Here is a 25,171-nt window from a genome sequence, read left to right as displayed (position 1 = left end):
TTGACAAAAGAAAATATTCAAGATATTTTTATGACCATAACTTAGTTGATAGATATATCAAAGTCAAGGTTCGAATTTTAAAGAGTACTCTTATTCATAATATATATATATATATATATATATATATATATATATATATATATATATATATATATATATATATGCACATGTGACACATGAATGTAAATATAATACTCTTATTTAGCATTTTTCATATATTATTTACTAGTGCCGGAGTGGATCCCTCACCTTTGTAATCTATTATTTATATGTTTAGGAGTTTCTCTCTCTTGATCACTTTTCACATGTGGCATCCTCTCATTTATCATAATCCATGTGGCAACTTGTGAGAACATTTTTTCCTATGTGGCAACCTTTGAGAATATCTTCAATAAAAATAAAAATTATGTGTGGTACTCATATAAGGAATGTTCTTTTCTTTGGTGTCCATCTCAATCAAAATTTAATGTTAATTCAAAAATAATTATTCAAAAGGAAACAATTGAATACATTTTAATTTTTTTTAATAACATTACCAATTCTCTTTAATTTATCATTACAATCATTATGAATTATTCTTATTATATATTTTTTTGACCAATCCATTTTTATAATCTTTTTATTCACATTTGATTGTTTTCATAAAAGTAAAAATTCAAAATTTACTTTTAAATAAAAAAATAATGTTTATTTTTCAATAATATTTAAATGATGTTGTAAATAACATAAAACGTATCCATTTCAAACAAATAAAATAAAATAAATTAATATAATTAATATAATATTATAATATCATAATATTATAATAGTATAATATTAATTATAATATTAATATTAATAAGGCATAATCCTATGGAGATAAGAAAAAACGAAAATAATTAATATGTGATTGAATGATACATTATTGTTCATTTGTGGCTTTCAATTTGTGTGATTTTGTTTCTAATTTCAAATTCAATTGTATAAATTGATGAGTATTAATCCACAATTACTTTTTTAGGTTTACAACATGCATAAAATAAGGGGGTAATTATTTTGGGGTAATTATTTTGATCTCTTATATTTTTAGCTATAAATAGTGCTCTTGATTCTCACACATCTCACACCAATTTTGAATCACGGTTGAGTTTTTCAAAAGTTTTCTTTAAATTCTATTTTTTTTTCTCTTTGGGTCGTTGCCATTTTGTTGATAGTGCGTTTCTGAAGTTGTTGCAAAGTTATCAATATTAAGAACAGTTTCGTTATAATTTGTAATTTGCTTTATATTATTTTTAATTGTTATTGTAGTGAGTTTGTCATTTAATTTGTTGGTTTCAGAATCATGTAAAAGGTTCATAATATTTCTTATTATGCTATCTATTAAGAAGTTCGCTAGATCATTAGTTCTACATAAGTATTCGCTATTTTTAAGCAAAAGATAATATATTGAGGAAGATCCTAATATGAACTGAACCTAAAGATAATATTCACTATTTTGAGTACATTTTAATAATATATTGAGGACACGTAGAGGCAAGAGTAATTCTCTTATTCATTAATTCTATAAAAAAAAGCTCTCTAATTTATTTCAACGAGAAAAAAATAGGGTTTTGCCGTCAATTAGGGAAAAGCATGGATTTGTTCCTTAAAATTCAATCACACAGAGTATTTCAATTATTTTATTCCTTAAATCCAAACTATGAATTATATCGGACTGAGTTTCACAGGGACACCTATCCATAAAATTAACAACTCATTCTTAAAAAAAAACTATTCCAAAAAGACGTAGGTGTTCACCATTGTAGAATCTTAAAGTTTTAATAGAAATTATGCAAGAGAAACTTGAGAACTTAATTAGAAGAAATAGACTCAAAAACAACCACCGAATAAATACCTTGTGTCCTTAGATTAAATTAAAATGTAGGGATGTTTAAAAAAAATTGGAGATATCTATATATTATATACATGTTTGAGAGTTTTTTCCCGTGGAAAGTTTTCTACATGTCATTCTCTTAATTAGCCAAAATTTATTTAATCTACGTGACATCTTCTCAAACATCATTTGCTTACGTGTCGTTCTTAAGGTTCATGTTCATAATTTTGGTTGATTTTGATCTTATCCTCTTAATCTATTGTAATTATTATTTCCCAAATCAACATTTATTTCCTACATTTTACTTGACTTTTCGCTAATTTGGAAATTCAATCATTTCTCAATTATTGTTTATAAATCGTATTTAATGCACCTATTAAAAATAAATTTAAAAGGAAATAACTCAAATTCAAATATACATGGTGATTTGTACCAAACAAAATATTACTACGTGGGGGTTTTTGATAAAAAAAACGATGGAAGTATTAAGCAAATAATATCTTTTTTTGTATATTCGAACATTTCACCGTGTTTATCTGTATATTCGTTCATTATATTTTTCGTATAGCAAAATAAGTGTAAAATGTGCTAAAAGAAATTGAATTTATCAAAATAATAAATACATCTTGATTTACATAAAACATAAAATGTACAAGTTATTGGTTGAAATTATGGCATTTATTGTTTATAAAATAAATTCTGGCATTTATTTATTGTTGAAATAGATACTGTGTTTTGAAGATTCTATAGATTTCTTTTATTTCCACATGTGAGAATATTTTTCCACACGGGGACGTGAGAGTAAATTCCCAGAAGAAAGCGACGGTCTACAATAGAGATGACGATTAAGAATAGATGCATAATACCCGTTAGATTAATTTTGCGTAGTAATTTTCTTTGTTTTTTTTTTTGCAAAAATAAAAGAACAAATATATACAAGGACATATTTGTATATGTCCTTGCAGAGACTGATGAAACGGGGAAAAAAATAACACGTAGTTTAAGTGGAATATCATTTTCCATTCCACCATTCCTCTTTAAAATTTCCAAAATTGATAACAATATTTTTCATATTTATATAAATTATTACATTAGATGTAAAATTAATTTTACAAATGATTAAAAAATCACAAAATATTTTTTCTGACTCAATAATTAAAAAATAATAAAATATTAAAAGTTTAATTATTCATATATTTCATTGAATGAACATATTAACCCGTGCGAATGCATGGGTAAGTTACCTATTATTTAGTAATTAGTAAAGTAACAAATAAACCTTTTTTTTTCTTGCTCAAAAAACAAAAAAAAAAATCTTTTTTCAACGTTAAAATGTAGAAGATTTGGTCAACAAAAATAACTATAGAAGATATACTCAACCATTTTTTTTATTTTTAAACTTCCATTTATTTTTTGGTCAATTAAACATGCCAACGTCAGTAACATTCTTTAACAAACAATATTCAATTTTTTATTTAATTTACTTTTTTTTTTGGTCTTACTGTTTACACTGATTTTTGGTAAACAACCGCTAGTTTAAATTAATTACTTGAGAGATCAACTAGTAAATCTCGGAACATATTTGTGTGTTATTTTCTAGAAAAATATGAATGTTCATCATTTTTACTTGAACATTTATTGTCTGATTTGCATTAAATGCATTAAAAACAGACTGATTCGACGAAGTCGAATGATCAAATTAAAATACAAAAAGGATTAAAGTAAATTTGCATAAACTTGTTAAATGATTTGCAAATAAAAGTTAAAGAACCTGAAGATAAATTGCAACGGAATGATAAAGTGCAGGAACTTTAAAGGACTTGAAAGATTAAATTGCATTTGAATGTAAATAGTGGTTGGAATCCATCTATGTCCGTCCCTTGAACCCGTTTGCCACCGCGGCATGGGTGTTGCAAGACTTTCATAAAATAAGATTCAACCCCTTATTCTTATTACAAACAGATATATATAGACCTTGCAGGAAAAACTACCACTAGATCATACGGTCTAAGTTAAAACAGAAAATAACTTCTAATAGCATAGCCTTACACTTGGCATAGTTACAAGTCAAATAAAAATAACTTCCACTTGCATGTGTTTGCCTTGCTTCACGTGTTGCTTCCTGCTTGTTGCCATATTGATAAATGCTATATATTTTGATCTTTTCAACCAAAGCCAATCAAAATAATTAACCAAACTTAATCAAAACATGATTCGACCAACATACATAAAAGTTGAGACTTGCATCTTCGACTAAAATATAGTTGGCATCTTCGATCAGTTTATTCATTTTCCAATTAAATTGGTAGAATCTACTCTAATTAATATTCGCATAAACCGTCGAAATGAGTTTTTTACTTCTTTTCAAAATTTAACACCAAGATTTTCTCAATATCATAAACTTTATAATTTTGGTGTCAACAGAGGCCCCCAAAAATGTTGTTTCTCGAAGGAAGTGAGAGGAATAACATTTTTAATCATGTCATCAATTTAGTGATAACACTAAAAAGCCTCTTTTGAAAACATAGCAAAATTTTGGAGAAGATGATTTCGACTTCATATTGAATTTTTTTTTTTTTGAAAAAACATGGTAAGACTTTACCAACTTTTTGGTCAAAAATACAATCTAAATCTTAATAAAATGCTTGGTCAAAAAACATCATCATTCTTAGAATGAGATAAACAAATATGAAAATTCGACCAATTTTACAGTATCTCTCGAACCGTGTTTGACCAAAATTTCAATTATCTTTTTTTTTTACTAATGATAAGATCGACAAAATTTTGATCACTTTACCAATCTTAAAAACAACTTCCATCTTAGCATCATGCATGGCAAAGTGTTTCATCAAAATTTAAATTGAACCTTCTAGATATTGGCTTAGTATAGCATACTTATCTTTCATAATGATTTTCTTCTATGAACTTGCTTCAAAACTCACTCTATCATTTATTTATAGTTTGGCCTTGATGAGAGGAGTATCCTTGGAAACACTATAGCCGTTGATGTTGATATGCCTTTTAACGGCCTGCCAACTTTTGGAGGTTCATTTTTATCAAAGTTCCAATGTTCTCAAATACCACATCCAGTGAGTTAACGTGTAACCAACCAAATTTGGTTCATGAGATCAAGTAAATACAAATTGCTAAGATATAGGCTTCTGAAAAATTATGGTTTCAAAAACCATTTTCACGACGGTTTCAAAACCATTTCTCAAAGCCACAATTTGATTTGCAATTTGTCCAAAAATTATCAATATTTTCAAAATAATTGTTAACCATAGAGATTAAATCACCATGAACAATCATTAGAGGCCGCTCAAAAGACTAAAACTTTTCAGTTTTCAATCTTTGTAAAACTTTTCAAAAGAAAATAACACACAAAACAGTCCCACTGGGCGTGCCAATTTGTTTACACTGATTTTTGGTAAACAACCGCTAGTTTAAATTAATTACTTGAGAGATCAACTAGTAAATCTCGGAACATATTTGTGTGTTATTTTCTAGAAAAATATGAATGTTCATCATTTTTACTTGAACATTTATTGTCTGATTTGCATTAAATGCATTAAAAACAGACTGATTCGACGAAGACGAATGATCAAATTAAAATACAAAAAGGATTAAAGTAAATTTGCATAAACTTGTTAAATGATTTGCAAATAAAAGTTAAAGAACCTGAAGATAAATTGCAACGGAATGATAAAGTGCAGGAACTTTAAAGGACTTGAAAGATTAAATTGCATTTGAATGTAAATAGTGGTTGGAATCCATCTATGTCCGTCCCTTGAACCCGTTTGCCACCGCGGCATGGGTGTTGCAAGACTTTCATAAAATAAGATTCAACCCCTTATTCTTATTACAAACAGATATATATAGACCTTGCAGGAAAAACTACCACTAGATCATACGGTCTAAGTTAAAACAGAAAATAACTTCTAATAGCATAGCCTTACACTTGGCATAGTTACAAGTCAAATAAAAATAACTTCCACTTGCATGTGTTTGCCTTGCTTCACGTGTTGCTTCCTGCTTGTTGCCATATTGATAAATGCTATATATTTTGATCTTTTCAACCAAAGCCAATCAAAATAATTAACCAAACTTAATCAAAACATGATTCGACCAACATACATAAAAGTTGAGACTTGCATCTTCGACTAAAATATAGTTGGCATCTTCGATCAGTTTATTCATTTTCCAATTAAATTGGTAGAATCTACTCTAATTAATATTCGCATAAACCGTCGAAATGAGTTTTTTACTTCTTTTCAAAATTTAACACCAAGATTTTCTCAATATCATAAACTTTATAATTTTGGTGTCAACACTTACATGTATTTAATTTACTCTTTAACTTATCTTATAAGTTTTTTTTATAATTATCTTATAAGTTCAATAAATAAATTAGCTTTGATAAATATAAATTTGTCAATTACTAAACTAATTTTTATTTTAGTAAAGTTTAATGGATATATTATGTCCAGGTAAATTAATTTTAGGAGTAAAGTATCATACATTTTTTTGATCATGTTCTCCTTTTAAAATTTGACGCATCAACAATTTTTTCCATTTTCTCCTCTTAAGATGTTGATGTGTTAAATTTTAAGTGAAGAACATGACCAAAAGGATGTTAGTAATTGACCTAAGTTTTCTCCTTAATTTTACACAACACTATTCAATATGAATTAAGTGTTTTTCCATATGATACGATTAATGTGTGATGTATGTCCTGCTATTATTAACACTAATATCCAATATTCAATATATATTTACTTTTAACCCCTAAAAATTATTTTAATTTTGACCAAAAAAAAAAAAAAAATTATTTTAATTTTAATTAAATTTATGAAATATATTAATTTACATATATTTTTCATTGAGCATTAACCCGTGCGAATGCACGGGTAAGTTATACTAGTTTATTGTCAATTGGAAGTTTTCTAGTATATATATTTCATTCGTCCCAAAATATAAGCAAAAATTGATCAACAAAAGTGAATGTATTTGATCCAAATCTAACCAAATATCTCAAGTTTTTTGAATCATTTTTGCTTATATTTTTGGGACGGAAGGAGTATATTATATACATGAATAAAATTATTTAAGTTATACCTCTCGTGAATTTAAGTCAGTTAGCAGAGATATTGCAATATAATGCAAGGGAACAGATTTCGAACTTCGATCATCCACTGATCCACCTTAAGGGTGTAAATGTAATTTCTAATATTAGACTATTTGACAAAAAAAATTACTAAAGTTACGAGCTTTTTAAAATTGAAGAAAAATCATTTTCAAAATTATCATATTTTATGGATTATTATATTGAATTTTTCTTTTATAATACTCATGAATTAATATGTTAATAAAATATTAATTTTTTATTTTTATTGATAAAGTATTACATTTTTTGTGTTCATGAAAATGACTTCAATATAATTTATTTGAATAGTACATTCTGTTCATATTGATAAGTGAGATGGGGATTGGGGACCCCAATCCCAATGGGTCAATTTAATCTTGTGTTGCTGTCATTTTGGCCTTAGTTGGCTTCATGAGACCGTGTATTTCCGGAAGATTGGTGGCATTATTAGGACAACATGTATGGTGGAGGAGGGTTTATTAGTTTATCTATAGCAGAGTGTGGAATAGTCTTTTTTTATGTTTTTTTTTTAATGGTGAACAATCCAGAATCCATTTTCTTTTATGGTGTTAAATAAGTCCTCCCCTCCTAAAATCAACTCACAAACAAAGTGTAGTCGCATAAATCAATCAAATGAAAAATAACAATGGACTAACTCTCATAATGCTCAAAAATCATTCAAACTAGTAACCGACCCGTGCGATGCACGGGTTTGTAGAAACTGCATTTATATAACAATCATGGTTGTTGCCAACCATAGATGATATGGATCAAATTATGCTAGCAAGAAGCATATGGATATTAATCAAATTGGTAACATCATTGAACAAACAAAAAGCATTAGGGATTAAAAGTTAAATAGTAGTAATTATGGTACATGTCCTTACATTCATCACCAAAATGGTCCTTAAAAGAGTATGACCTTGATATTGAGATCCACTAATGGCAAAAAGGATGGAAATTAAATATTGTTTGGTACATTATAGCATAAGTTACAAAACAGATAGAGGAGTTAGAGTTGAAGAATAGCTAGAGAGAGATCTAGAGCATATAATAGTACTGACTTTGGTAGAATTTCTTCCGATTGCTGGATGTTGACGGAGCATGCAGGGTAGTTTTAACACCAATGAAAGGGGATAGCTTAAAGTAGATAGTCCTATTGTTAGATGACTTAGTAACACCGAATTTAACAACTACACCCTCGGACAGTTTATGTACCTTGCAAACATCTCCCCATTGTCCTGAAATTTTGCAGCTGATATAAGGGCCATTGTCAAACTTCAAATCACAGTGATCCCAGGTGTTACCAAGCCAGTCAATTAATCTGAGTTTAGTCTCTTCATTAGGGAGTGCATTTTGACAGAAACCTCTCCAATAGATTGTCTGTTGAATAATTAAACAACACAACATTTAGTAATGAATACAAAGTATTAAAGATATTGTAGCATGAGAAATGAAACATACCAAAGTCCCAGTCTCAACATCAGGAGCAGTGAGGGTTTTTTCAAGACTGTGGGTAAAAACTTTTGGAAGGACAAAGTAGGGAATAGGTCCATTTGAAGTTGCTTCTAGGAAAGGTTTTTCCAACACAAGTTTATATGGGGGAGTCCTATGAGGATAGGTGATTTCCACACCAGTAATGTATGGTACCCGAATAAAGAAGACAAAAGGACTGATGAACAAAAGAGTAATCCAAGCGCCGGCATTGATGTTATAGAAATCTTTCAATCGAGACCAGCCATGAGTGAAATAAATCTGTGAATTGTTCTTTTTGAATACAGCTACTTGGATTTGATTTTCGTTAATGTCCTGTAAAAGAACTGTATCACCAATGTACTGACCAATGACGCTTGCATATATTTCCGGTAGTTTTCCTCGATTCTACATAATAAGCATAACATTAGACCATTTCAGCTTATCATTAAATATATTGTGGCAATGATGTGAGTGTATATCCACTCTACATAATAATCATAATATCAGGAGCAATGAAATGGAAAGATGGTGAAATGATCAAGAAAACAAAACAGGTAGGCCAAGCTAGATTGGCCTGGATTGATTGAAACTGAAAATACTAATTGTGAGTTCACCCAAGTCTAGCAATTAAAAATGACAGCAAAGTTGTCAATCTATTATTGAAAGAGGAATAATAGAAAGGAAATTGGAATCAATAATTTTGATAGCAAAGTTGTCAATCTATTATTTCAATTGAACTGACAAAAAAAAAAAAACTAATTGAGTGAAAACAAAGATATTCTTTATCAATAGTCACACTTCTTGTTATAAGAAGCATGGGGATTAAGGAAGATCATATCAAACCTTACAATAACAAAAAAAATAACTTGAGTCAGGATATGCATTGCAACTTTCAAAACTATAAGAAACAATACACTACACCACATAAGAAATATCAATACTCTCTCATCCTCTCTAAAAGGTATTTACAACAAAAGTAAAGCAAAGGATTAGGTACCAAGGTGGCTATTTTACATTCGATAATGGACTATCAAAAAATAAAAAATTAGGTCCAAGCAAAAACAAAACAGAAACAAATATTAGATTTAAAGAATATCAGTTGTGTAGCACATACTTTCTTGTTATTAACCTCTTCGCATCAAAAAGATTGTGGTCGCGAGTTTTCACCACTTACAAAAAATGACAATGATTGCATGAAAATTTGAAGACTCATTGAAAGCATAAGAAGCCGAGTGATCAGAAAGAAGACAACGATTGCATGAAAAATTAAAGCAAAAGTAAATTATACAAAATTTGGAATGCAAAATATATAACACCAAAACTTATAAACTTCACATATACTTTCTCTGGAAGTTTCTCTAAGCATCATAATACTTTTCAAAGTAGGTTGGTTACACATGAATATTATCCAACTTTCCTCCCTAAGTGAAAGAATTTTTTAGAAGTATCAATTTGCACAATGAGAGTTTTGAAACAATGAAAACTAAAAATCCATCATACATAGGAGAATGATAAGGAGTGTAATAAGTCACTCCACAATACACTGCCATATCACAACAATAATGGATAAGCAAGCAACCATGAAGGATAGACCAAAGAGGACTATAAAGTAAGTGTTTTTCATTTTCTTCAGGCAAGTATACGGTCATAGCAGAATTGAGCAAGGGAGGAAATTTTCAAAAGATAAATTTATGAAAACAAAAAATGTTTATGGTTCATCTAAAACTGGACTGATCACATCATAATCAGTAGGCTCAAGTTGCTTATACAGCCAGTTTTCAGCAACTAACAAATAGGTCTTGTATGTAATGTGACAACAACCATTAAACTTGAAAATGATATAATATACTACCAGGCATTTTTCGTACAACATACCTTAGTGAATATAATATAACAATTGAATCTAAAAGAGACAAATTAGACATCTATCTTCCAAAAAGTTCATTTGTAACATTTTTTATTGTAGTTCAAGGGCAAAGGAAATGTCACGTCCTTGGAAAAAATTCATCATTGCAATTGTTGAATGTATAACTAAGACATAATTTTTTTTTTTAAACTCAACAAAAACATAAAGATATAAGAGCCACTTATAACAAATTCATCCTCTGCATGAGTTTCAAGCTCAAGCTCAAGGCAGTTCCGTCTTGTCAAGGTTATTGTGCACACATGCATATGACAAATTACTACCTGTAAGCACATTAAGAACAAAATAAATGCTATCATCACCCATAGCCACTGCCAGAGCACCATTTTAATTTATAGGACCAATGTCCTTCAGGACATATTTGTTCTTCTCCCATTGCAGACATGACAGAAACCGGAATGAACATAGATTTGTAGAACCAAATATCTCAAGCATAACACATAAGAGGAGAAACCTTACAAAGAAATTCTAATAGATTAAAAGGAAGTTATAATAAATGAAACCTAGAAAAGGGATTATTAATTGGAGAAACATATGCAGAACACAAATTATTGATAAGTAGTAAAATGCAAGGTAACAAAAGCATACTTTGGGATGAGCAGGTGGTTTTCCTTTTCTTTTATCCTTCTTTAGCTCAGGCTGGTATACCATAGAAGCACCAACTGTCATACTTGTTCTCCCTCTGTTAAAAGGAATTTTCTAAAAATTAGACAAAAATTAACAAATAGATGTTTGGTTTCAGTTTTGGGTTAGGTAAACTGGTGAAATTAATTAATTTTGACATGATTGGAGATGTCCTAAAATAGAATTAATTATGTTATAGAACTTATTCTAACCTTAAGCTAGAATTTGTAGCTTTCCCTTTTACATCAACATAAACCACTTGGAATGCATAGCAAAGTTAAACAAATTATAAGTATATCCAGAAAAATGATGTCACCAAGGACAACAAAATTAAAAGGATCTACATGCATCTAAGTGATCTAAGTGTTGCATAAGAAGTAAAGAGGTAACATAAGGAAAATTATACAATATGATATATGTTCAATATAATATAGGTTCACCCCTGGCAACCAAAATTCTCACTCTTATTTTCCTTTCTAACTCTTCATTCCCTAAAGTGTAGTTGCACAGCCCCATGAGATGAGCATCAAAGTGTATGGACTACAATTAATTTAAGGAATAATTATTTGATTGATTTGGTATAAAATTGAAAATTCAACATTATTGCACATTACCGTAAATTCCAGATATGACATTGTGACCTCCAGGAGCTTGATCACCGGAAAGAACAACGCCAATCTTCAACTTCCGATGAGGAAGCGATTTGCTTGAATCTGCAGGAACCAAAGAAGCAGAAAGTTGTCCGAACAAAAATGGAAGCAGTTTCACGATCTCATCTACATGCAAAGATTGAGAGTTAGAGGGAGAGAGTAGAAAACCAGATCGAGTATAGATCGAAGAGAATGAAGATCGAGAGAGTAGAAACCTGGATTGCCGGCGGCGGAGCTTTTAGGACCGTCGATAATGGCGAACGGTGATTGAAGAAGTTGGATTGAAGAGGAAAAGGAGAGATTTCCGCCACCGCCATCTCCGGCCGGAGCACCACTGCTAGCAACTCCCTCCTCTGCCAATCTCTCTCTCTTTCTCTCTCTTTATCTCTCTCTCTCCCTCTCTCTCCCTCTCTCTCTCTCTCTCTCTCTCTCGTTTTTTCACTTTCCATGTTCTGTATTTTTTTTCTGTCAAATTCCCCAAATATGAAGAAGAGAGGCAGCAGCTCCTAATGTGTATTTAGGTTTCTATTATCTGATGTCAAACTCACTGTTTGCATAAACCAGCAAACAACCCATTGTTTGCATAAACCAGGAAATTGATCATTGCATTACATCATGATGACATCATGTCATGTGACCAGCCAATTGTTTGCATAAACCATCAAATAGAATAAAACCAGAAAAATAGAGTAGAAAAAGGAACCATGGAACCCTAAAAGAAACCAAAAACCTAAAGATGAAACCCTATAGATGGCATTTGGTGATTGGGCAACATAAAAAAATGTATGGTTTTGATTGGACAAGGATTTAGGGTTTGCATTTGGTGCTTGAAAAACCACTCATCCTTTATTATATAAAGATATATAGTAACCTAGTGAACTTCCACACAGCATATATAGAGAATGTGCTATTACTAGGTAGAGTCTACCTTTCATTATTTTTTATTTTAAAAATATACACACTAGTATATTATAGACGCTAGTGTTACCGGATGTAGAACTCTAATTTTTTTTTATAATACTCTAAAATTTTATTTTCAATACACATTATTGTTCCAACAAAATATATGGATGACTTCGACTAATTGCAAACTCGTAATTTCAACTATTTGATCTTGATGAACGAATGAGATCACTTATTGTCGAGAATGCTAGCTATAAGGGGGATCTATTTATTCCTCCTTTCTCTATGTCACATGTTTGAGGTGAGAAATATCAACTATAAACTGATCTTATATGATCAGAAGTGTGACCACGTATGGCGTTGCTCCGTTCCAAACCCCGGTGAAGTGAAATGAGGTTGTGTACCTGCAGGCACTCCGACGCTCAAGTCAGTTAGGTGTGGAGTGAGGTTTTCAGAGAGAAAGATAATGTATTTTTGTGAAGTTGAGGAAAGTTGTTTATATAGTCTTCAGCGCTGGGTCAAGGCCTTTGACGACATTAATAGTCATCAAGTGGCTGCCAGAAAACGACTAAGAGCCATGATGAGCAGTTAATGCTCATCATTCCGGTGGTCGGCCGTTACAATGCGCCGAGCATTGAGACCGTTGACTCGTAGGCACTTTTATGGGCTGCTCCTTAATTGAGCCTCTGCTCGATGGTCCAAGAATTCTTCCCCAAATATTAGGCTCTAGGTCAAGTCTGAACATAAACCAAATATTTCTTTTACGGATACTAAATTTCTTTTACATGTTCTAAGGTGTGGACCACCTCCCATGAACAAGGCTATGACTCATCATGGTTCGCAATTCGCTTTGGTACGTGGTATGAATTCGGGTACACGGTTCGCAACCCTCAAAGAATTCGGTACGCGAAGGGGTATACAGAGTCAGTACGTTGTAATACTTTTTCCGATACGCTATTGATAATTTTCTATCTAATCTAATTTTTCATACAAAATCAACTTAAAATATTAAATGAAAATATATTTATGTGTGTTGTTTTCAAATGAATTACTAATACTAATTTAATTTTTTTTGAGGCATAATACTAATTTAAGTAACTATTTAACAATTATTCTTAAAGAAAATCATCATTATAATTATAATTATAATTATTATAAAACAAAATAAGAAACTAAGGTCAACAGTTAACACTTATATAAGAGTTGACATGCAAAATTGCAAACGAAGCTAATAGCATGAGTTGTTGTTAAACCTTCAAACTAATAGTCCCACATCGGACATTTTGTGAGAGCTAGAGAAGGAGGTTACCTATAAAACCATGCATGACCGTAGCAAGCTTAACCAAGAAAGGCCTGATTGGAAATAATGATGTGTCCTCATCCAGTGTCGGTCGTTATAATGTTTTAAATTTTAATGCTGCTGGTTCGGTGGAAGATTTGCAGTGTGCAAATTCCTTGCTCTGGTATGCCTGGTACGCCGGTTTTGGTGAATTCCATGCGAATTTGTGCGTACCAATACGCAAAAAGTGTACCCGAATTTGGTACTTACGAATTGGTTCGCGGTTCCCCACTATTCTGTGACTATGCTATGGCTGCTCACCTTGAAGCTGGGAGAGGATCCTCTCCGGTGACTTTTTTCTTAAGTGAAATTATCACCTTCCATTTAAAGGTGAATAGTAACTTACATAATAAAATATATTAAATGAATGGTGGATCACAACAATGCATCCCCTCATGTGGTTTTTTCATGGTAGGCAATCCATTCCCCCTTGAAGCTATTCAATACAGTCCCCAAATACAGTTTCAGTTCTTGGATAAAAAACAATATTCTGATTTTCATTTTCTGACAGAATAAACGCCAATTCTATAACCCTCTATTGAGTTTTTACACTTCAACGTTCAAGTCAGAAAGTTTGTTGGCCTGTGCTGTATTGATTAGTAAGACCATTTGGTTTATCTAATTTATGTAATATGTTAACATGCAAAAAACAGAATTTAATAACTAAAAATTGTTTTCTTGGCACCCCTGACTCAAGGTTCTGGCTGTACTCCTGCTTGTGACATGCATGTTCTTGTCAAAATGCAAATTTATCTATAAATATGCTTTGTATCAAAATGGCATTGCAAAACAATGCAGAATATTTTAACTATACAAAACATAGTATACATTACAACTAGAAGTTCAACTTGTTTCAGTACTATCAGATTTGTCACCATTGTCTAATTCACCTTCTGTTTCTCCAACTGTATCAACAACCTTCTCGCCTTGTATCTTTGATACACGGAACATAGCCAAATTAGTGTCCCCTGCCATTGATATCGACAAAGTTTAAATAACTAATTTCTTTAAAATTCATTAAATGAAAGCAACTAAATACTTAAAAGAAAGTTAGAGTGGTACCAAAAGTAATACAACTCCCAGAAGATACAGTGGTAACTACTCCAGGTCTCAGTCTTATATCATCGACGTATGTCCCATTGGTGCTATCCAAATCTATAACTAGAAGATTGTCTTGTTTTTTCCGAATGCGTGCATGCACGCCAGACACTGCAAGTATAAGACAATTTATAATTTAAAATGGCTGTATGTTTGTAATTGTCGGAAACACAAGAAGAATGAAAAATCAAAATGCATACAAATTTATCAGTTGAAACTTATATACCTGTTGCAACTGGGATCACCAGATCAGCTTTGTCTGGAACACGTCCTACGGTCACTTCGCTCTAAATAATCCAAAAACAAGTTAGTTAATCTGAAGCATACTTAGCCACACAAATCATTAATGCTGAAATTACTTACAGAAGCAATTTCATATGCACCTGGCCTCTCAACCTTGAAGCCTATATGCCTTGAATCACCATCTCCTATCAAATTGATTGGTTTCGTTTCCAATTTAGTAAAACACCTTGTTAATATTGCACGCATTGAAATTTGAAACAAATACTTACAACTTGAAAGTGATAATAACACACTTTGTGTTTGATGATCAGGTTTGCTTAATCTTGTGAAGGATTGGTTACACTTAATCATCATCAAGTTATTCTCAAGACATTTAGTATACAACAAGGTTTGAAAGCACTAAAGCATCAAATTTAAAAAGCTCATGGATTACACCACAAAATTATGAAATATTCCACAGTGCACAATGTTGGTTCAGGACACTAATACACTACACATAGCAAGAAGCCAAGAGCAAAGCACTTGAAGGGTAAAAGACTTGTGAGTTAGGCCTAACTTAACCTTACATGTAAAGTGATGATTGCTCTTACTTATTAACATATACTCAGGCCATTTTGCAACAGATGTAAAACTTCTTAACACATCAATCATCATGGTTAGGTTTTTCATATGGTATAGTTATCCTAAATTAGGCATGCATTAAAACATTGAAAAACATAGGCCGTACAAGTACAATTTCCCCACCCCAACCCTAAAAAAGTTGAAAAACATGATTTCCATGTTTATGTTTTAGTCTGCAAAAACGTCAAAGGTGTCAACTCAGTGGTAAGAGTCCTGCCATGTAAAGTAACGATTAAGAGTTCCACACCGTTTGTTAGATGACCTGAATATATATTTATATATCTTTATAAGTGAGCACAATTTTCACCTTACAAGCCGGTTTTATAAAGTTGATTTAAACCCCAACTCTCAATTCTAAAATGGTTTCAAAGCCTCCACCACAATTCGCTGAGCCACATCCTATCAGATTTCTGATCGGGCCACCCACCATTTATATCAGTGCAGCCCAATAGTGTTAGGTCCGAGGGGGTTGAGTACAATTTCCCCTTCTCTAATTTGTTTTAAAGAAAAGTATTTAAGAACATCCAATTATAGATAGACAGATTTTGATGAGTTTTAAATTGCCACTTCTAAGTTATATTTTATAGAGATGATTATATTGAAGAAAATGTAACTAACTAACCAATTGGTTCAAGAATCCATCTTTCTGTAACAGTTGTTGTTGGGCTTGCAGCCTCTGATGCCTGTATAGCTCCCAAGTTCCCCTTTTCTTTTGATTTGGAAAGTAAAACACCGTATCTTTGCTGAGAAATAAAGCACTTGTGCAAATGATGTGTTGCTGAATTGAAAGTTACTGAAGTGGCATTAGATTGCAATAAGAGTGGTGGATTAAACAGAGAAGCAGAACAAGTTTGAGAGTTTGGAATTCTTGTAAGGTAGATAGATTTTACAATAGCTTCCATTTTTGCTAGAATTGTTGTTAGCTCAGTGACTGAAAAATGAAAACCAGTTGTTTGCTTTTGGTTGCATGTGACATGGACTTTTGTCACTTGAGTATGTGGCAGCCATTTAATGCTTTACGAGATATTGGATAACTATATCTAGGGGTGGACAACGGGCCGGTTTGGGTCGGTATGGGCCCAAAACCTCAAACCGGCCCAATTCACGGGTGGAGAAGAGCAACCCATATCAAACCAATTTTGGACCTCGGGTTAGGCGGGTTCGGGTCCAACGGGTTACGGGTTGAACGGATGGATTCAAGCGGTTTCAAACAAAAAATAAATCTTGTAAATAAAAAAATTCCAGAAACATCATAAAGATTAGATCTTGCAAAGAAAAAATCCAGAAAAAGAAAAAATACAGGATTTTTTACAAGAAAAGAAAAAGATGATAAAGGAGAAAGGAACAAGTTGATAAGTTCCATCAATGGTGGTTGTGAGATGCAGAATGATTCATTAATTGACGAGGAGCTCCAACAAGATGAAGTTACTACTCTTTCTTTCTTTTTTTGATGTTGTTGCTGTGTATACTATAGATTGGTGGTGGGTATCTAACATTTCAAAGATTTAAGATTTCATCTAGTTTCAAAATTTAGTAGGAGAAGCATGCAATATATGGTCATTTGAAGAAAAGAAGAGAGATGATTGGTCTGATATGAATTAGAAGACTCATAGAGAGAAAATTAAACATGTGTTTGTTGTTGTGTTTGTATCAGGCAACGATGTGAAGAAAGAGAAATAAAACTGAGTAAAAAGCAAGTAAACAAATGGTATAAAGAAAGAGAAATAATGGTTAAAAAGAAAAAAAATTGTCATAGAAAACATTGATTTGTGTTCTCAGTGTTAATTAATAAATAATAGTAATAAATATAAAGTTGGTAGTGGAGTGGTGGTGTGTGTCTCGAGATGGTAGTCTCTAGACACTATGATATCACCAGTAAAAAAAATTTACTTTCTCCTATAGGGTAGGTATACAGAGCACGTGTATTGACAAGAACAATACATGGGTTGGTTCGGTTACCCATGGATGGTGAAAATTAAACCGAACCCGACCGTTGCTATCCACATAAAACCGATTTTTTTTACTTTTGGGCCCGTTTTGCATGTTGAACCCGATCCGTTTCGGGTTTTTAATCTCGGGTATAGCGGTTTCGTTCGGATTTTCGAGTCTTGTCCACCCCTAACTATATCTTCATTCATATCTAGAACTTGTTTTTATCCACACTAGTTTAATATCGGGTAAATTCTTTTGGAAGTTTGATTGAGTACATAGTTAAAATTTAAATTTATTTTAAAAAATTGATATAAAATATGAAATGAGATTAATTTTTTTGGTTAATGACAATAAATTTTGTTTATAGTAAACTAGGGAATACTAGAGTCTGTTCACCTTAATATTATTTTGGGTAGATTATTGCATAGCTAAAATTACTTTTTTTTTATTGAAGAAAAATAATTATTTTAAAGGTTAAATATATTTTTTATCCTTCTAAAAAAAATTACTCTATGTTTTTTTCTTTAAAGAATTTTATTTTGTTTTTAGTCTTCAATACATAAAATTTTGACATATTTTTTAGGAGGATGGGTCAAATTAAAAGTATTTTGCTTTTTAGTCTTTAATAGACAAAATTTTGACATATTTTATAGGAGGATTGATCAAATTACACCGTAACATTTTAATTAAACCGCTCAATAATATTTTAGAGATTTATTTTTTTTACAAAATCCTTTCTTACATATGGGCGGTATCCATCTTCACCTTATTACAACTTCTATTTATAGAAAAATATAAGTTTAAAAATAGGAACAAAACTGTTTTAAAAATAAAACAGAATCTCACATGAAAAAAAAATTATATTTTGTACACATCAGGCTAGTCTGTACTGCCTCGACGTCGATCTTTCACATCAGACTGGCGTAAAGAGCAAAACTGAGTCTAACTTTAAGCGCGAGTCTCCCACCCTTGAGTGTAGTATCCCATGCCTTGGTGTAAATTGGCATAAATAAGCTCCCAAAAAACATGATTTTTGAGCCCATTCTTCACAGTTCACACATACATTCAATCACTGGAAATAATTCAAGTTCACTCTAAATCTTATTGATAATTCAAGTGTGAGTTGAGTCTCACATTAAATAGAAAAGTAAATATTGAATACTTTATAAATAGAAGAGCCACAAATCTAATGTTGTAAAATTTTACATTAAAATGTGATGTCAAATTCACTTATTAATTCGTCAAGACCCAACCGAGCCTCTCATGACTCAACAAATCCTAAGAGCAACTCCAGCGAGCCTAAATATTCAGTTCGTCTGCCAGCTCGAGTCACAAATATGGGGTATTTGGACTGTGTGACTGTTGGTGTGGGAAATGGATTCCCTGCAGTCACTATTTGACTGCAGGTGAATCTCAGCCATCCATCTTTAAATCTGAACCCATCAAAACTTAATCTAAAGGTGTGCAAAACATGACTGCATGAATGCATGGATATTTTGACTGCACTGAATCCTGGTCCGTTGGTGTGTGCCACCTTGGTGGTACTGTGCCTTCACGATGCAACGTGCATTTCAAAGTTCCTCAATTAAATAATAATATTTCATTTCATAGATGGCATAGGTTGGTAAAATTGTGGGATTTGGACGGGGGTGTCTTTGGGTTTTAGGAGGCCTTGTGCAAAATATAAAAGTGTCTCCTTAATATAAATATTTTTTTAAAAAAAAAACTGTCGATTTAAATTGCGTATAATATAAAAAATTATTTTTATTCTTGTAAACATATAGATTATCAATATTAAACCAATTGCATCAAATCAAATGGGATAAGAAATACAAAATAATTATCTTTGTTTATAACGTCAAAAAGGAACCTCCTCCTAATCTAAGTTTAAATTTTATGGAAAGATTAAAATGGACTAAAACTATATTTATGAGTATAGATAATTAATCTATTGATACTCATATGATATTATATAAACATTAACAATATATAACTATTATAGTTTATGGCCTAAAAATTAATCTATTAATATACATCTGATATTTTATAGGTATAAATAATATATAAGTAATATTATAGGACCTCAAAATTTTGAGCTGAGGCCCGATACTGTCGCACACCTTGCACATGTGTGGAAGCCGTCATTGGATTTGGAATAAAAAATGAGTGAATTGCTTCAAAGTGATGTGACTTAAATGGAACCCAAAAAATATGTTTGTGATGCTTGCATCGGATATGCTCTAAGTAACATTCTCATAGTGATATAGGTTAACAACATCCATCCCTTCACACCCTCAAAAAAACCATCCATCCCTTCACAACCATATTTTATTTATGTTATCTCAAATGAGGGAAATACTTGCTTAGACACACTCATTTGGGCACAAATTTTAGACATACATATACAAATAAAAATAAATTATTATTGTCACATCAATTCCACTTTAACCATTTTATCTTTATTTTATAAATATTTTTGTGAGTATGACTAACACATATAATTTATGTTTGTGCCTATAATAGACTTTCTCCTCAAACAGTGTGCGAACATGGGCATGGATATCACATTCATCTATAAACAAATCACGGGGTACATGCGTGTGAGATATATGGTGTGACGCACCCCACCGCAATACGCATGCGTCGTCATTAATTCTAGTAATTAAATCACACAATGTAAAACACGTGTTGAAATTAAACTTGAAAAAAAAAACACACCGCTAACATAACACGTCACTTTCTTTTCTCTCACACTCACACCGGTTCCCCGCTGATGTTTTCATTTTTGTTGTGCTTTACGTGTTTCTTTTGCAAGCTGTTCTTTTCCATTACTCTCCCACGTCGCTTTATTATTATGTTCACACACATACATTACATATCCATTTTCTTTACTATATATAATATAGTTGCACACTAACACTTTCCTAAATATTCAAACACTTCAGTGTGTTCTTATTGTTTTTTAATTAAAATTACGATGAGGAAGAATTTGAACTTGGAACTCCGTCTTTTCCCTCTCTCAAATTCCGATCTTTGTAACACGTAAGAATCATTAATTTTCAGTTATGATTTATTAACATGGACACGCGGTTCTTATTATTATTATTGTTGTTGTTTTTGTTTGTCTAATGAAGAATGAAAGAAGAAGAAGAAGAAGAAGTAGCAGAAAGCAGTGAGAGTCCACTACAAGATAACCAACACCGGCCATTGACCATTGTCTATGATGGCAAGATTTGCGTTCATGATGCTACAGAGATTCAGGTACATGTGTTTGTGTGTCTGTTTATATATGGTTCTTCAATTTTTGAAATTTTTTCACACAGCTAGGGAATTTTTTCTACTTTTTTTGATATAAGCTAATCTTAGTTCCTCAAGTCTAGTATCTCTTTAAATTAATATATCTACTATGAACAAATAATGAATTGAGCATGTACAATATGATGTACCTATAGAAAGTGAAAATCCCAATTTGGTATTACATGTGTACATACACTTATGTATGTTATGTTGTAAAGACATAAATGCTTTACATTTTGCCTAAATATAAGAAATATAGAAAAATATTCATCTAGGAATCCAAATTGCTTAAAATTTTAAGAAATTATTGAATAAATAATTTTAATTTTTTTTTTTTTAACTTCTTAACAAATGCCCAAAGTCACATTTATTAACATCTCCCTTAATTAAATCCAATTGATATACTTCCTCAGTAATCCGTCCCAAATTATAAGGAAAAAACTTCATTTTTTTATCAAATTAGAAGGGAAAAATTATTTTCAAAAATATTTTTTTTCCTAATCTCATAAAATTAAATGCAAAATGCATTTAATGTTATATCTCTCCCATTTTCTCAATAAACAACAACCAATAAAAATTGTTTTTACATCTTGTCATGCAACTTATTCCAAAGAAAACCCACAAAAACATATTTCAAATTTTCATGTTTTACTTTTTCTTAATAAGTGTGATTTTTATTTTATTTTCTTTATAATTTGGTACGGATGGAGTATATTGATGTATGTAGTGGAGTAGGTTCTTCTCCTCTATGCAAGAAATGTATGGTCTTATCACAACTAAATGGTTAAGAAGTCATACTAAGGCTCTACTTGGGAAGGCCAATAAGCTAGATTATAGCTTATAGTTTTTAGCTTATAAGCTAAAAGCTTTGTTTGGTAACAATTTTAAAAAAAGAGTTTATAGCTTATTTTACTTGCTTATAATTTATTTTTCAAACGTTGATTCAAGTAGCTTATGAGCTTATAGCTTATCATTTTTTCTTCCAATTTTACCCCTATCATCTTACTTGAGAAAAATTAAATATCAATTAAACATATCTTTTTTATGTCATTTCATACTTATAAGCAAGTTCAACCGCTAATTTTACCAAACACTACAAATTCAATCAGCTAGCTTATAAGCTATCCGCTATAAGGTAGCTTATCAGCTATCCGCTATTTTTTACCACCGAATTAGATTTTAATCCTCTAGGATGATTGTTTTAAATCCTCTTGAAATCATCAAAAGATTATTTGTTGTGAGTACTCTTTTCGGTCTCAAATATAAACAAATTTAACCAAGTCATTAGATTCAAATAATTAACGAGCTTCACTAAAGAACAGATCATTTGGGAGAGCCCGAGTTCAATTTTTGGATGGAACAATTTATTTGTCACACTTTCCTTAATTCACGACCGAACTCCGATTATTATGTCTCCTTCCCCTAGAAATTGGAGGGTTAACACCAAATATAAGCAATTTTTTAAATTCATTAAATAATTTATCTATTTGAACATTAATTATACAATAAACCTAAAAAATTAAATTTTACTCGTAAAATATCACGGAGGAATACTTTAAAAATGTCCCACATTGTTGACCTCTAAAAATTGTACACAACTGTATATGATATCCACTACTTTTATGTCCATGTTTTTCTCAATCTCTCTCTCTCTCTCTCTCTCTCTCTCCAAGTCACTTAGTTAGGAGGCACTAGCTTGACCCACTATTTATTCTAGCTACTTAATTTTCACGTGCTGTATTATGTGATCACTCACGAGATTCATTCATAGTCATCAATAATTTGTATGAAAATATGAACTAAGTGGGGTAATTTAAATTGGATATTTGCAGGCCAGATCAATTTTAATGTTTGCAAATAAAGAAATGGAGGAAAGAGTTAGGACACCAACTGGAACATCATCAGAGCCATCTTCACCATCAGTATTTAACTTATATAGCCCTGCCACTTCTCCTTCCATGAAAAAATCACTGCAGAGGTTTCTCCATAAGAGGAAGAATCGGATCCAAGAAGCAGCCCCTTACCATCGATCTCAAGATAAATGAGCCAAATTAATTACTACTACAAATGAAAATTTTGGTTTTGCTGTGTTAGACTATAGTATGTCTTTCAACAAAGGTCTATGTCAAATTGTCAACTGCTTGTAAATTATGTAGGATTGAAAGTTATTCATTCTTAATCTTGCACTACTATGAAATTTGGGTTGGATCTTGTGTTTGGGGTCTGAGTCTGCTGCAAATACTTGAATAAGAAGATGAAGAACATGATGATGAATGTTTCCCGAATAATTCTAAAGCGGGCGTGTGTATCACACTAAGCTTTAGGTTCGATTTTCCTCTACTAGTTTATGCAAACCGGATGCAAATGAGTTACAACAGATGAATCCCCTTCAATGAGTTAAAACCGGATGCAAACCGGATATTTTGGAAACCATGATATGAATTGCACAATCATATCAAACATATCAATCAATGATAGTTTACAGAATAAAGTTCATTCAATGACTCTTGTGCACTAGAGAAATGAAGAGATGATTTAGAAATATTTGAGGCAAAATTAGACTCATGTGAACATATTCTTGAATGTGTTTTTTTCGTCACGAATATCTCTATTTATAAAGAAACTCATATCATTTGATGAAGTGAAACAATCCTTGAAGTTGAAAGATATCATGCAATGTTAAATATGAAATAATGTTATGATTCACTCTTATTCTCAAAATGTTCTAAGACTAACCAATAGAGACATGTTTCAAACTAACCATTGCAACATTGTATATTTTGAAAATTCTCCCACAATTTGTACAATTTGAGTCCATGTTTGACTTTTTGAGTTGAGTGTAACTTAACCTTACAAAATCGACTTTTAAGGTAAAAATTTCTTCCACTTATAAACATATTTTATAGACTATCTCAATTAATATGAAAAACTTAACGGTTAGCTAAAGGTGAAATAAAGAAGATAGAAGTTGGCTAGAGAGAGAAATAACAATTTTCTCTTGTTTGGTTTGAGAAGAAGTTACAGAGATGAATAAAACTAAGGTGACTCATGAGTTTCTCTTTTCTTTCGAAGAAAAGATCATAGAAATGCTACTATATTATTTTTGTATGCAATTAACTTTTTTTAGAGTGAATAGGCTTGTTGGTCCTTGAATTTGTACTCATAGATCAAATTAGATCTCAAATTCAATATAATCATCATATGTGTTAGTATCAAACACCGTTTGTCTGACAGTCTGACACAAGAATACACTTAATCTGAAGTGCGTACATTCTTCATCGCAAATTACAAAACTAAGGAACAAGAAAATAACCACCTAAATAGCCTCGGTTGCAAATACAAATAACAAGACAGTCATGATTCCATATGTACACTTTGCTCATCAGCAGGGCCGGCCAAAGCCCAGTGCAGTCAGTGCTGCAGAGCTGGGCCTCTTATCTTTGGGGGCCTCAAATTTTTATTATATTGTTTGACCCAGTCCAGTATTACTCTATTGTGTGCAAAATAAATGGAAAAACCCAAACCATTACACTATCTGTTCAATAAAAAAAATGGTCCAAGCAAAAAGTGGAAAAAGTCCATCACATGTGACCAATCATACACATAAACAGTGATGCTACTTTTAGAAATTATAGAAATAGAATACAATATTTGTTCTTCTATATGATGATACCCATGAACAACTAACAAATTTATTATAATTTTTTATATTAGTTATAATGATGATTATTTTTTGTATTATTGAAGTTTTTTTTTGTTGACAAATTTGTATTATTGAAGTTTTTGACAATTTAAATGAGTATTTTTTTTCTAATTAAGGGTCCATTTATATAATTTAAGCCCGGTCTCCAAATAGTTAGGACCGGCCCTGCTCATCAGACTGCATAATCATCATCAGTATTATGCAGAAAAATACACACACACCATGCTGCAACTGTGTAAGACCCCTCCCCTGCTCACTAAACGAAAACTTCATTATATCCCATCACCATTCATAGAAGAGACACAGATTCTTTGTCATCCTTCCTAGATACCAACACCAAGACATCACTCCAACTTTATCCACCAC

General features: G+C 31.5%; 3 protein-coding genes across 6 annotated transcripts; 1 reads left to right on the top strand and 2 right to left on the bottom strand.

The window, feature by feature from the left end:
• Positions 1-7,817: 7,817 nt before the first annotated feature.
• LOC123914341 lies at positions 7,818-12,221 on the bottom strand. Of its 4 annotated transcripts, XM_045965457.1 has the most exons (7): positions 11,885-12,182; positions 11,634-11,795; positions 11,482-11,559; positions 11,232-11,277; positions 10,984-11,077; positions 8,460-8,876; positions 7,818-8,378 (listed from the first exon to the last, which is right to left on the bottom strand). In XM_045965457.1, coding segments are annotated over exons 3-7 (900 nt in total). In that variant the 5' UTR covers positions 11,483-11,559; positions 11,634-11,795; positions 11,885-12,182; the 3' UTR covers positions 7,818-8,036. The 4 variants fall into 4 exon arrangements, with proteins under 4 accessions (XP_045821413.1, XP_045821417.1, XP_045821416.1 ...); XM_045965461.1 differs by lacking the exon at positions 11,482-11,559 and having other exon boundaries at positions 11,885-12,181; XM_045965460.1 differs by lacking the exons at positions 11,232-11,277; positions 11,482-11,559 and having other exon boundaries at positions 11,885-12,221.
• A 2,423-nt stretch (positions 12,222-14,644) lies between these two features.
• LOC123914340 lies at positions 14,645-17,576 on the bottom strand. Its single transcript, XM_045965456.1, has 5 exons — positions 16,496-17,576; positions 15,373-15,437; positions 15,236-15,296; positions 14,974-15,120; positions 14,645-14,879 (listed from the first exon to the last, which is right to left on the bottom strand). The coding sequence occupies exons 1-5, from the start codon at positions 16,773-16,775 to the stop codon at positions 14,755-14,757; spliced, it is 678 nt and encodes a 225-aa protein (XP_045821412.1). The 5' UTR covers positions 16,776-17,576; the 3' UTR covers positions 14,645-14,754.
• Positions 17,577-20,691: 3,115 nt separating this feature from the next.
• On the top strand, positions 20,692-23,808 carry LOC123914338 (protein TIFY 5A-like). The gene is made up of 3 exons (XM_045965455.1): positions 20,692-20,847; positions 20,940-21,066; positions 22,935-23,808. Exons 1-3 carry the CDS (start codon positions 20,783-20,785, stop codon positions 23,145-23,147), a joined length of 405 nt encoding a protein of 134 aa, XP_045821411.1. The 5' UTR covers positions 20,692-20,782; the 3' UTR covers positions 23,148-23,808.
• Positions 23,809-25,171: the final 1,363 nt, after the last annotated feature.

The sequence above is a fragment of the Trifolium pratense genome, linkage group LG3, assembly GCF_020283565.1.
Source record: "Trifolium pratense cultivar HEN17-A07 linkage group LG3, ARS_RC_1.1, whole genome shotgun sequence".
Lineage (NCBI taxonomy): Eukaryota > Viridiplantae > Streptophyta > Magnoliopsida > Fabales > Fabaceae > Trifolium > Trifolium pratense.
The sequence above is the reverse complement of the archived record's forward strand: the minus strand, read 5'-3'. Positions and strand labels throughout refer to the sequence as shown.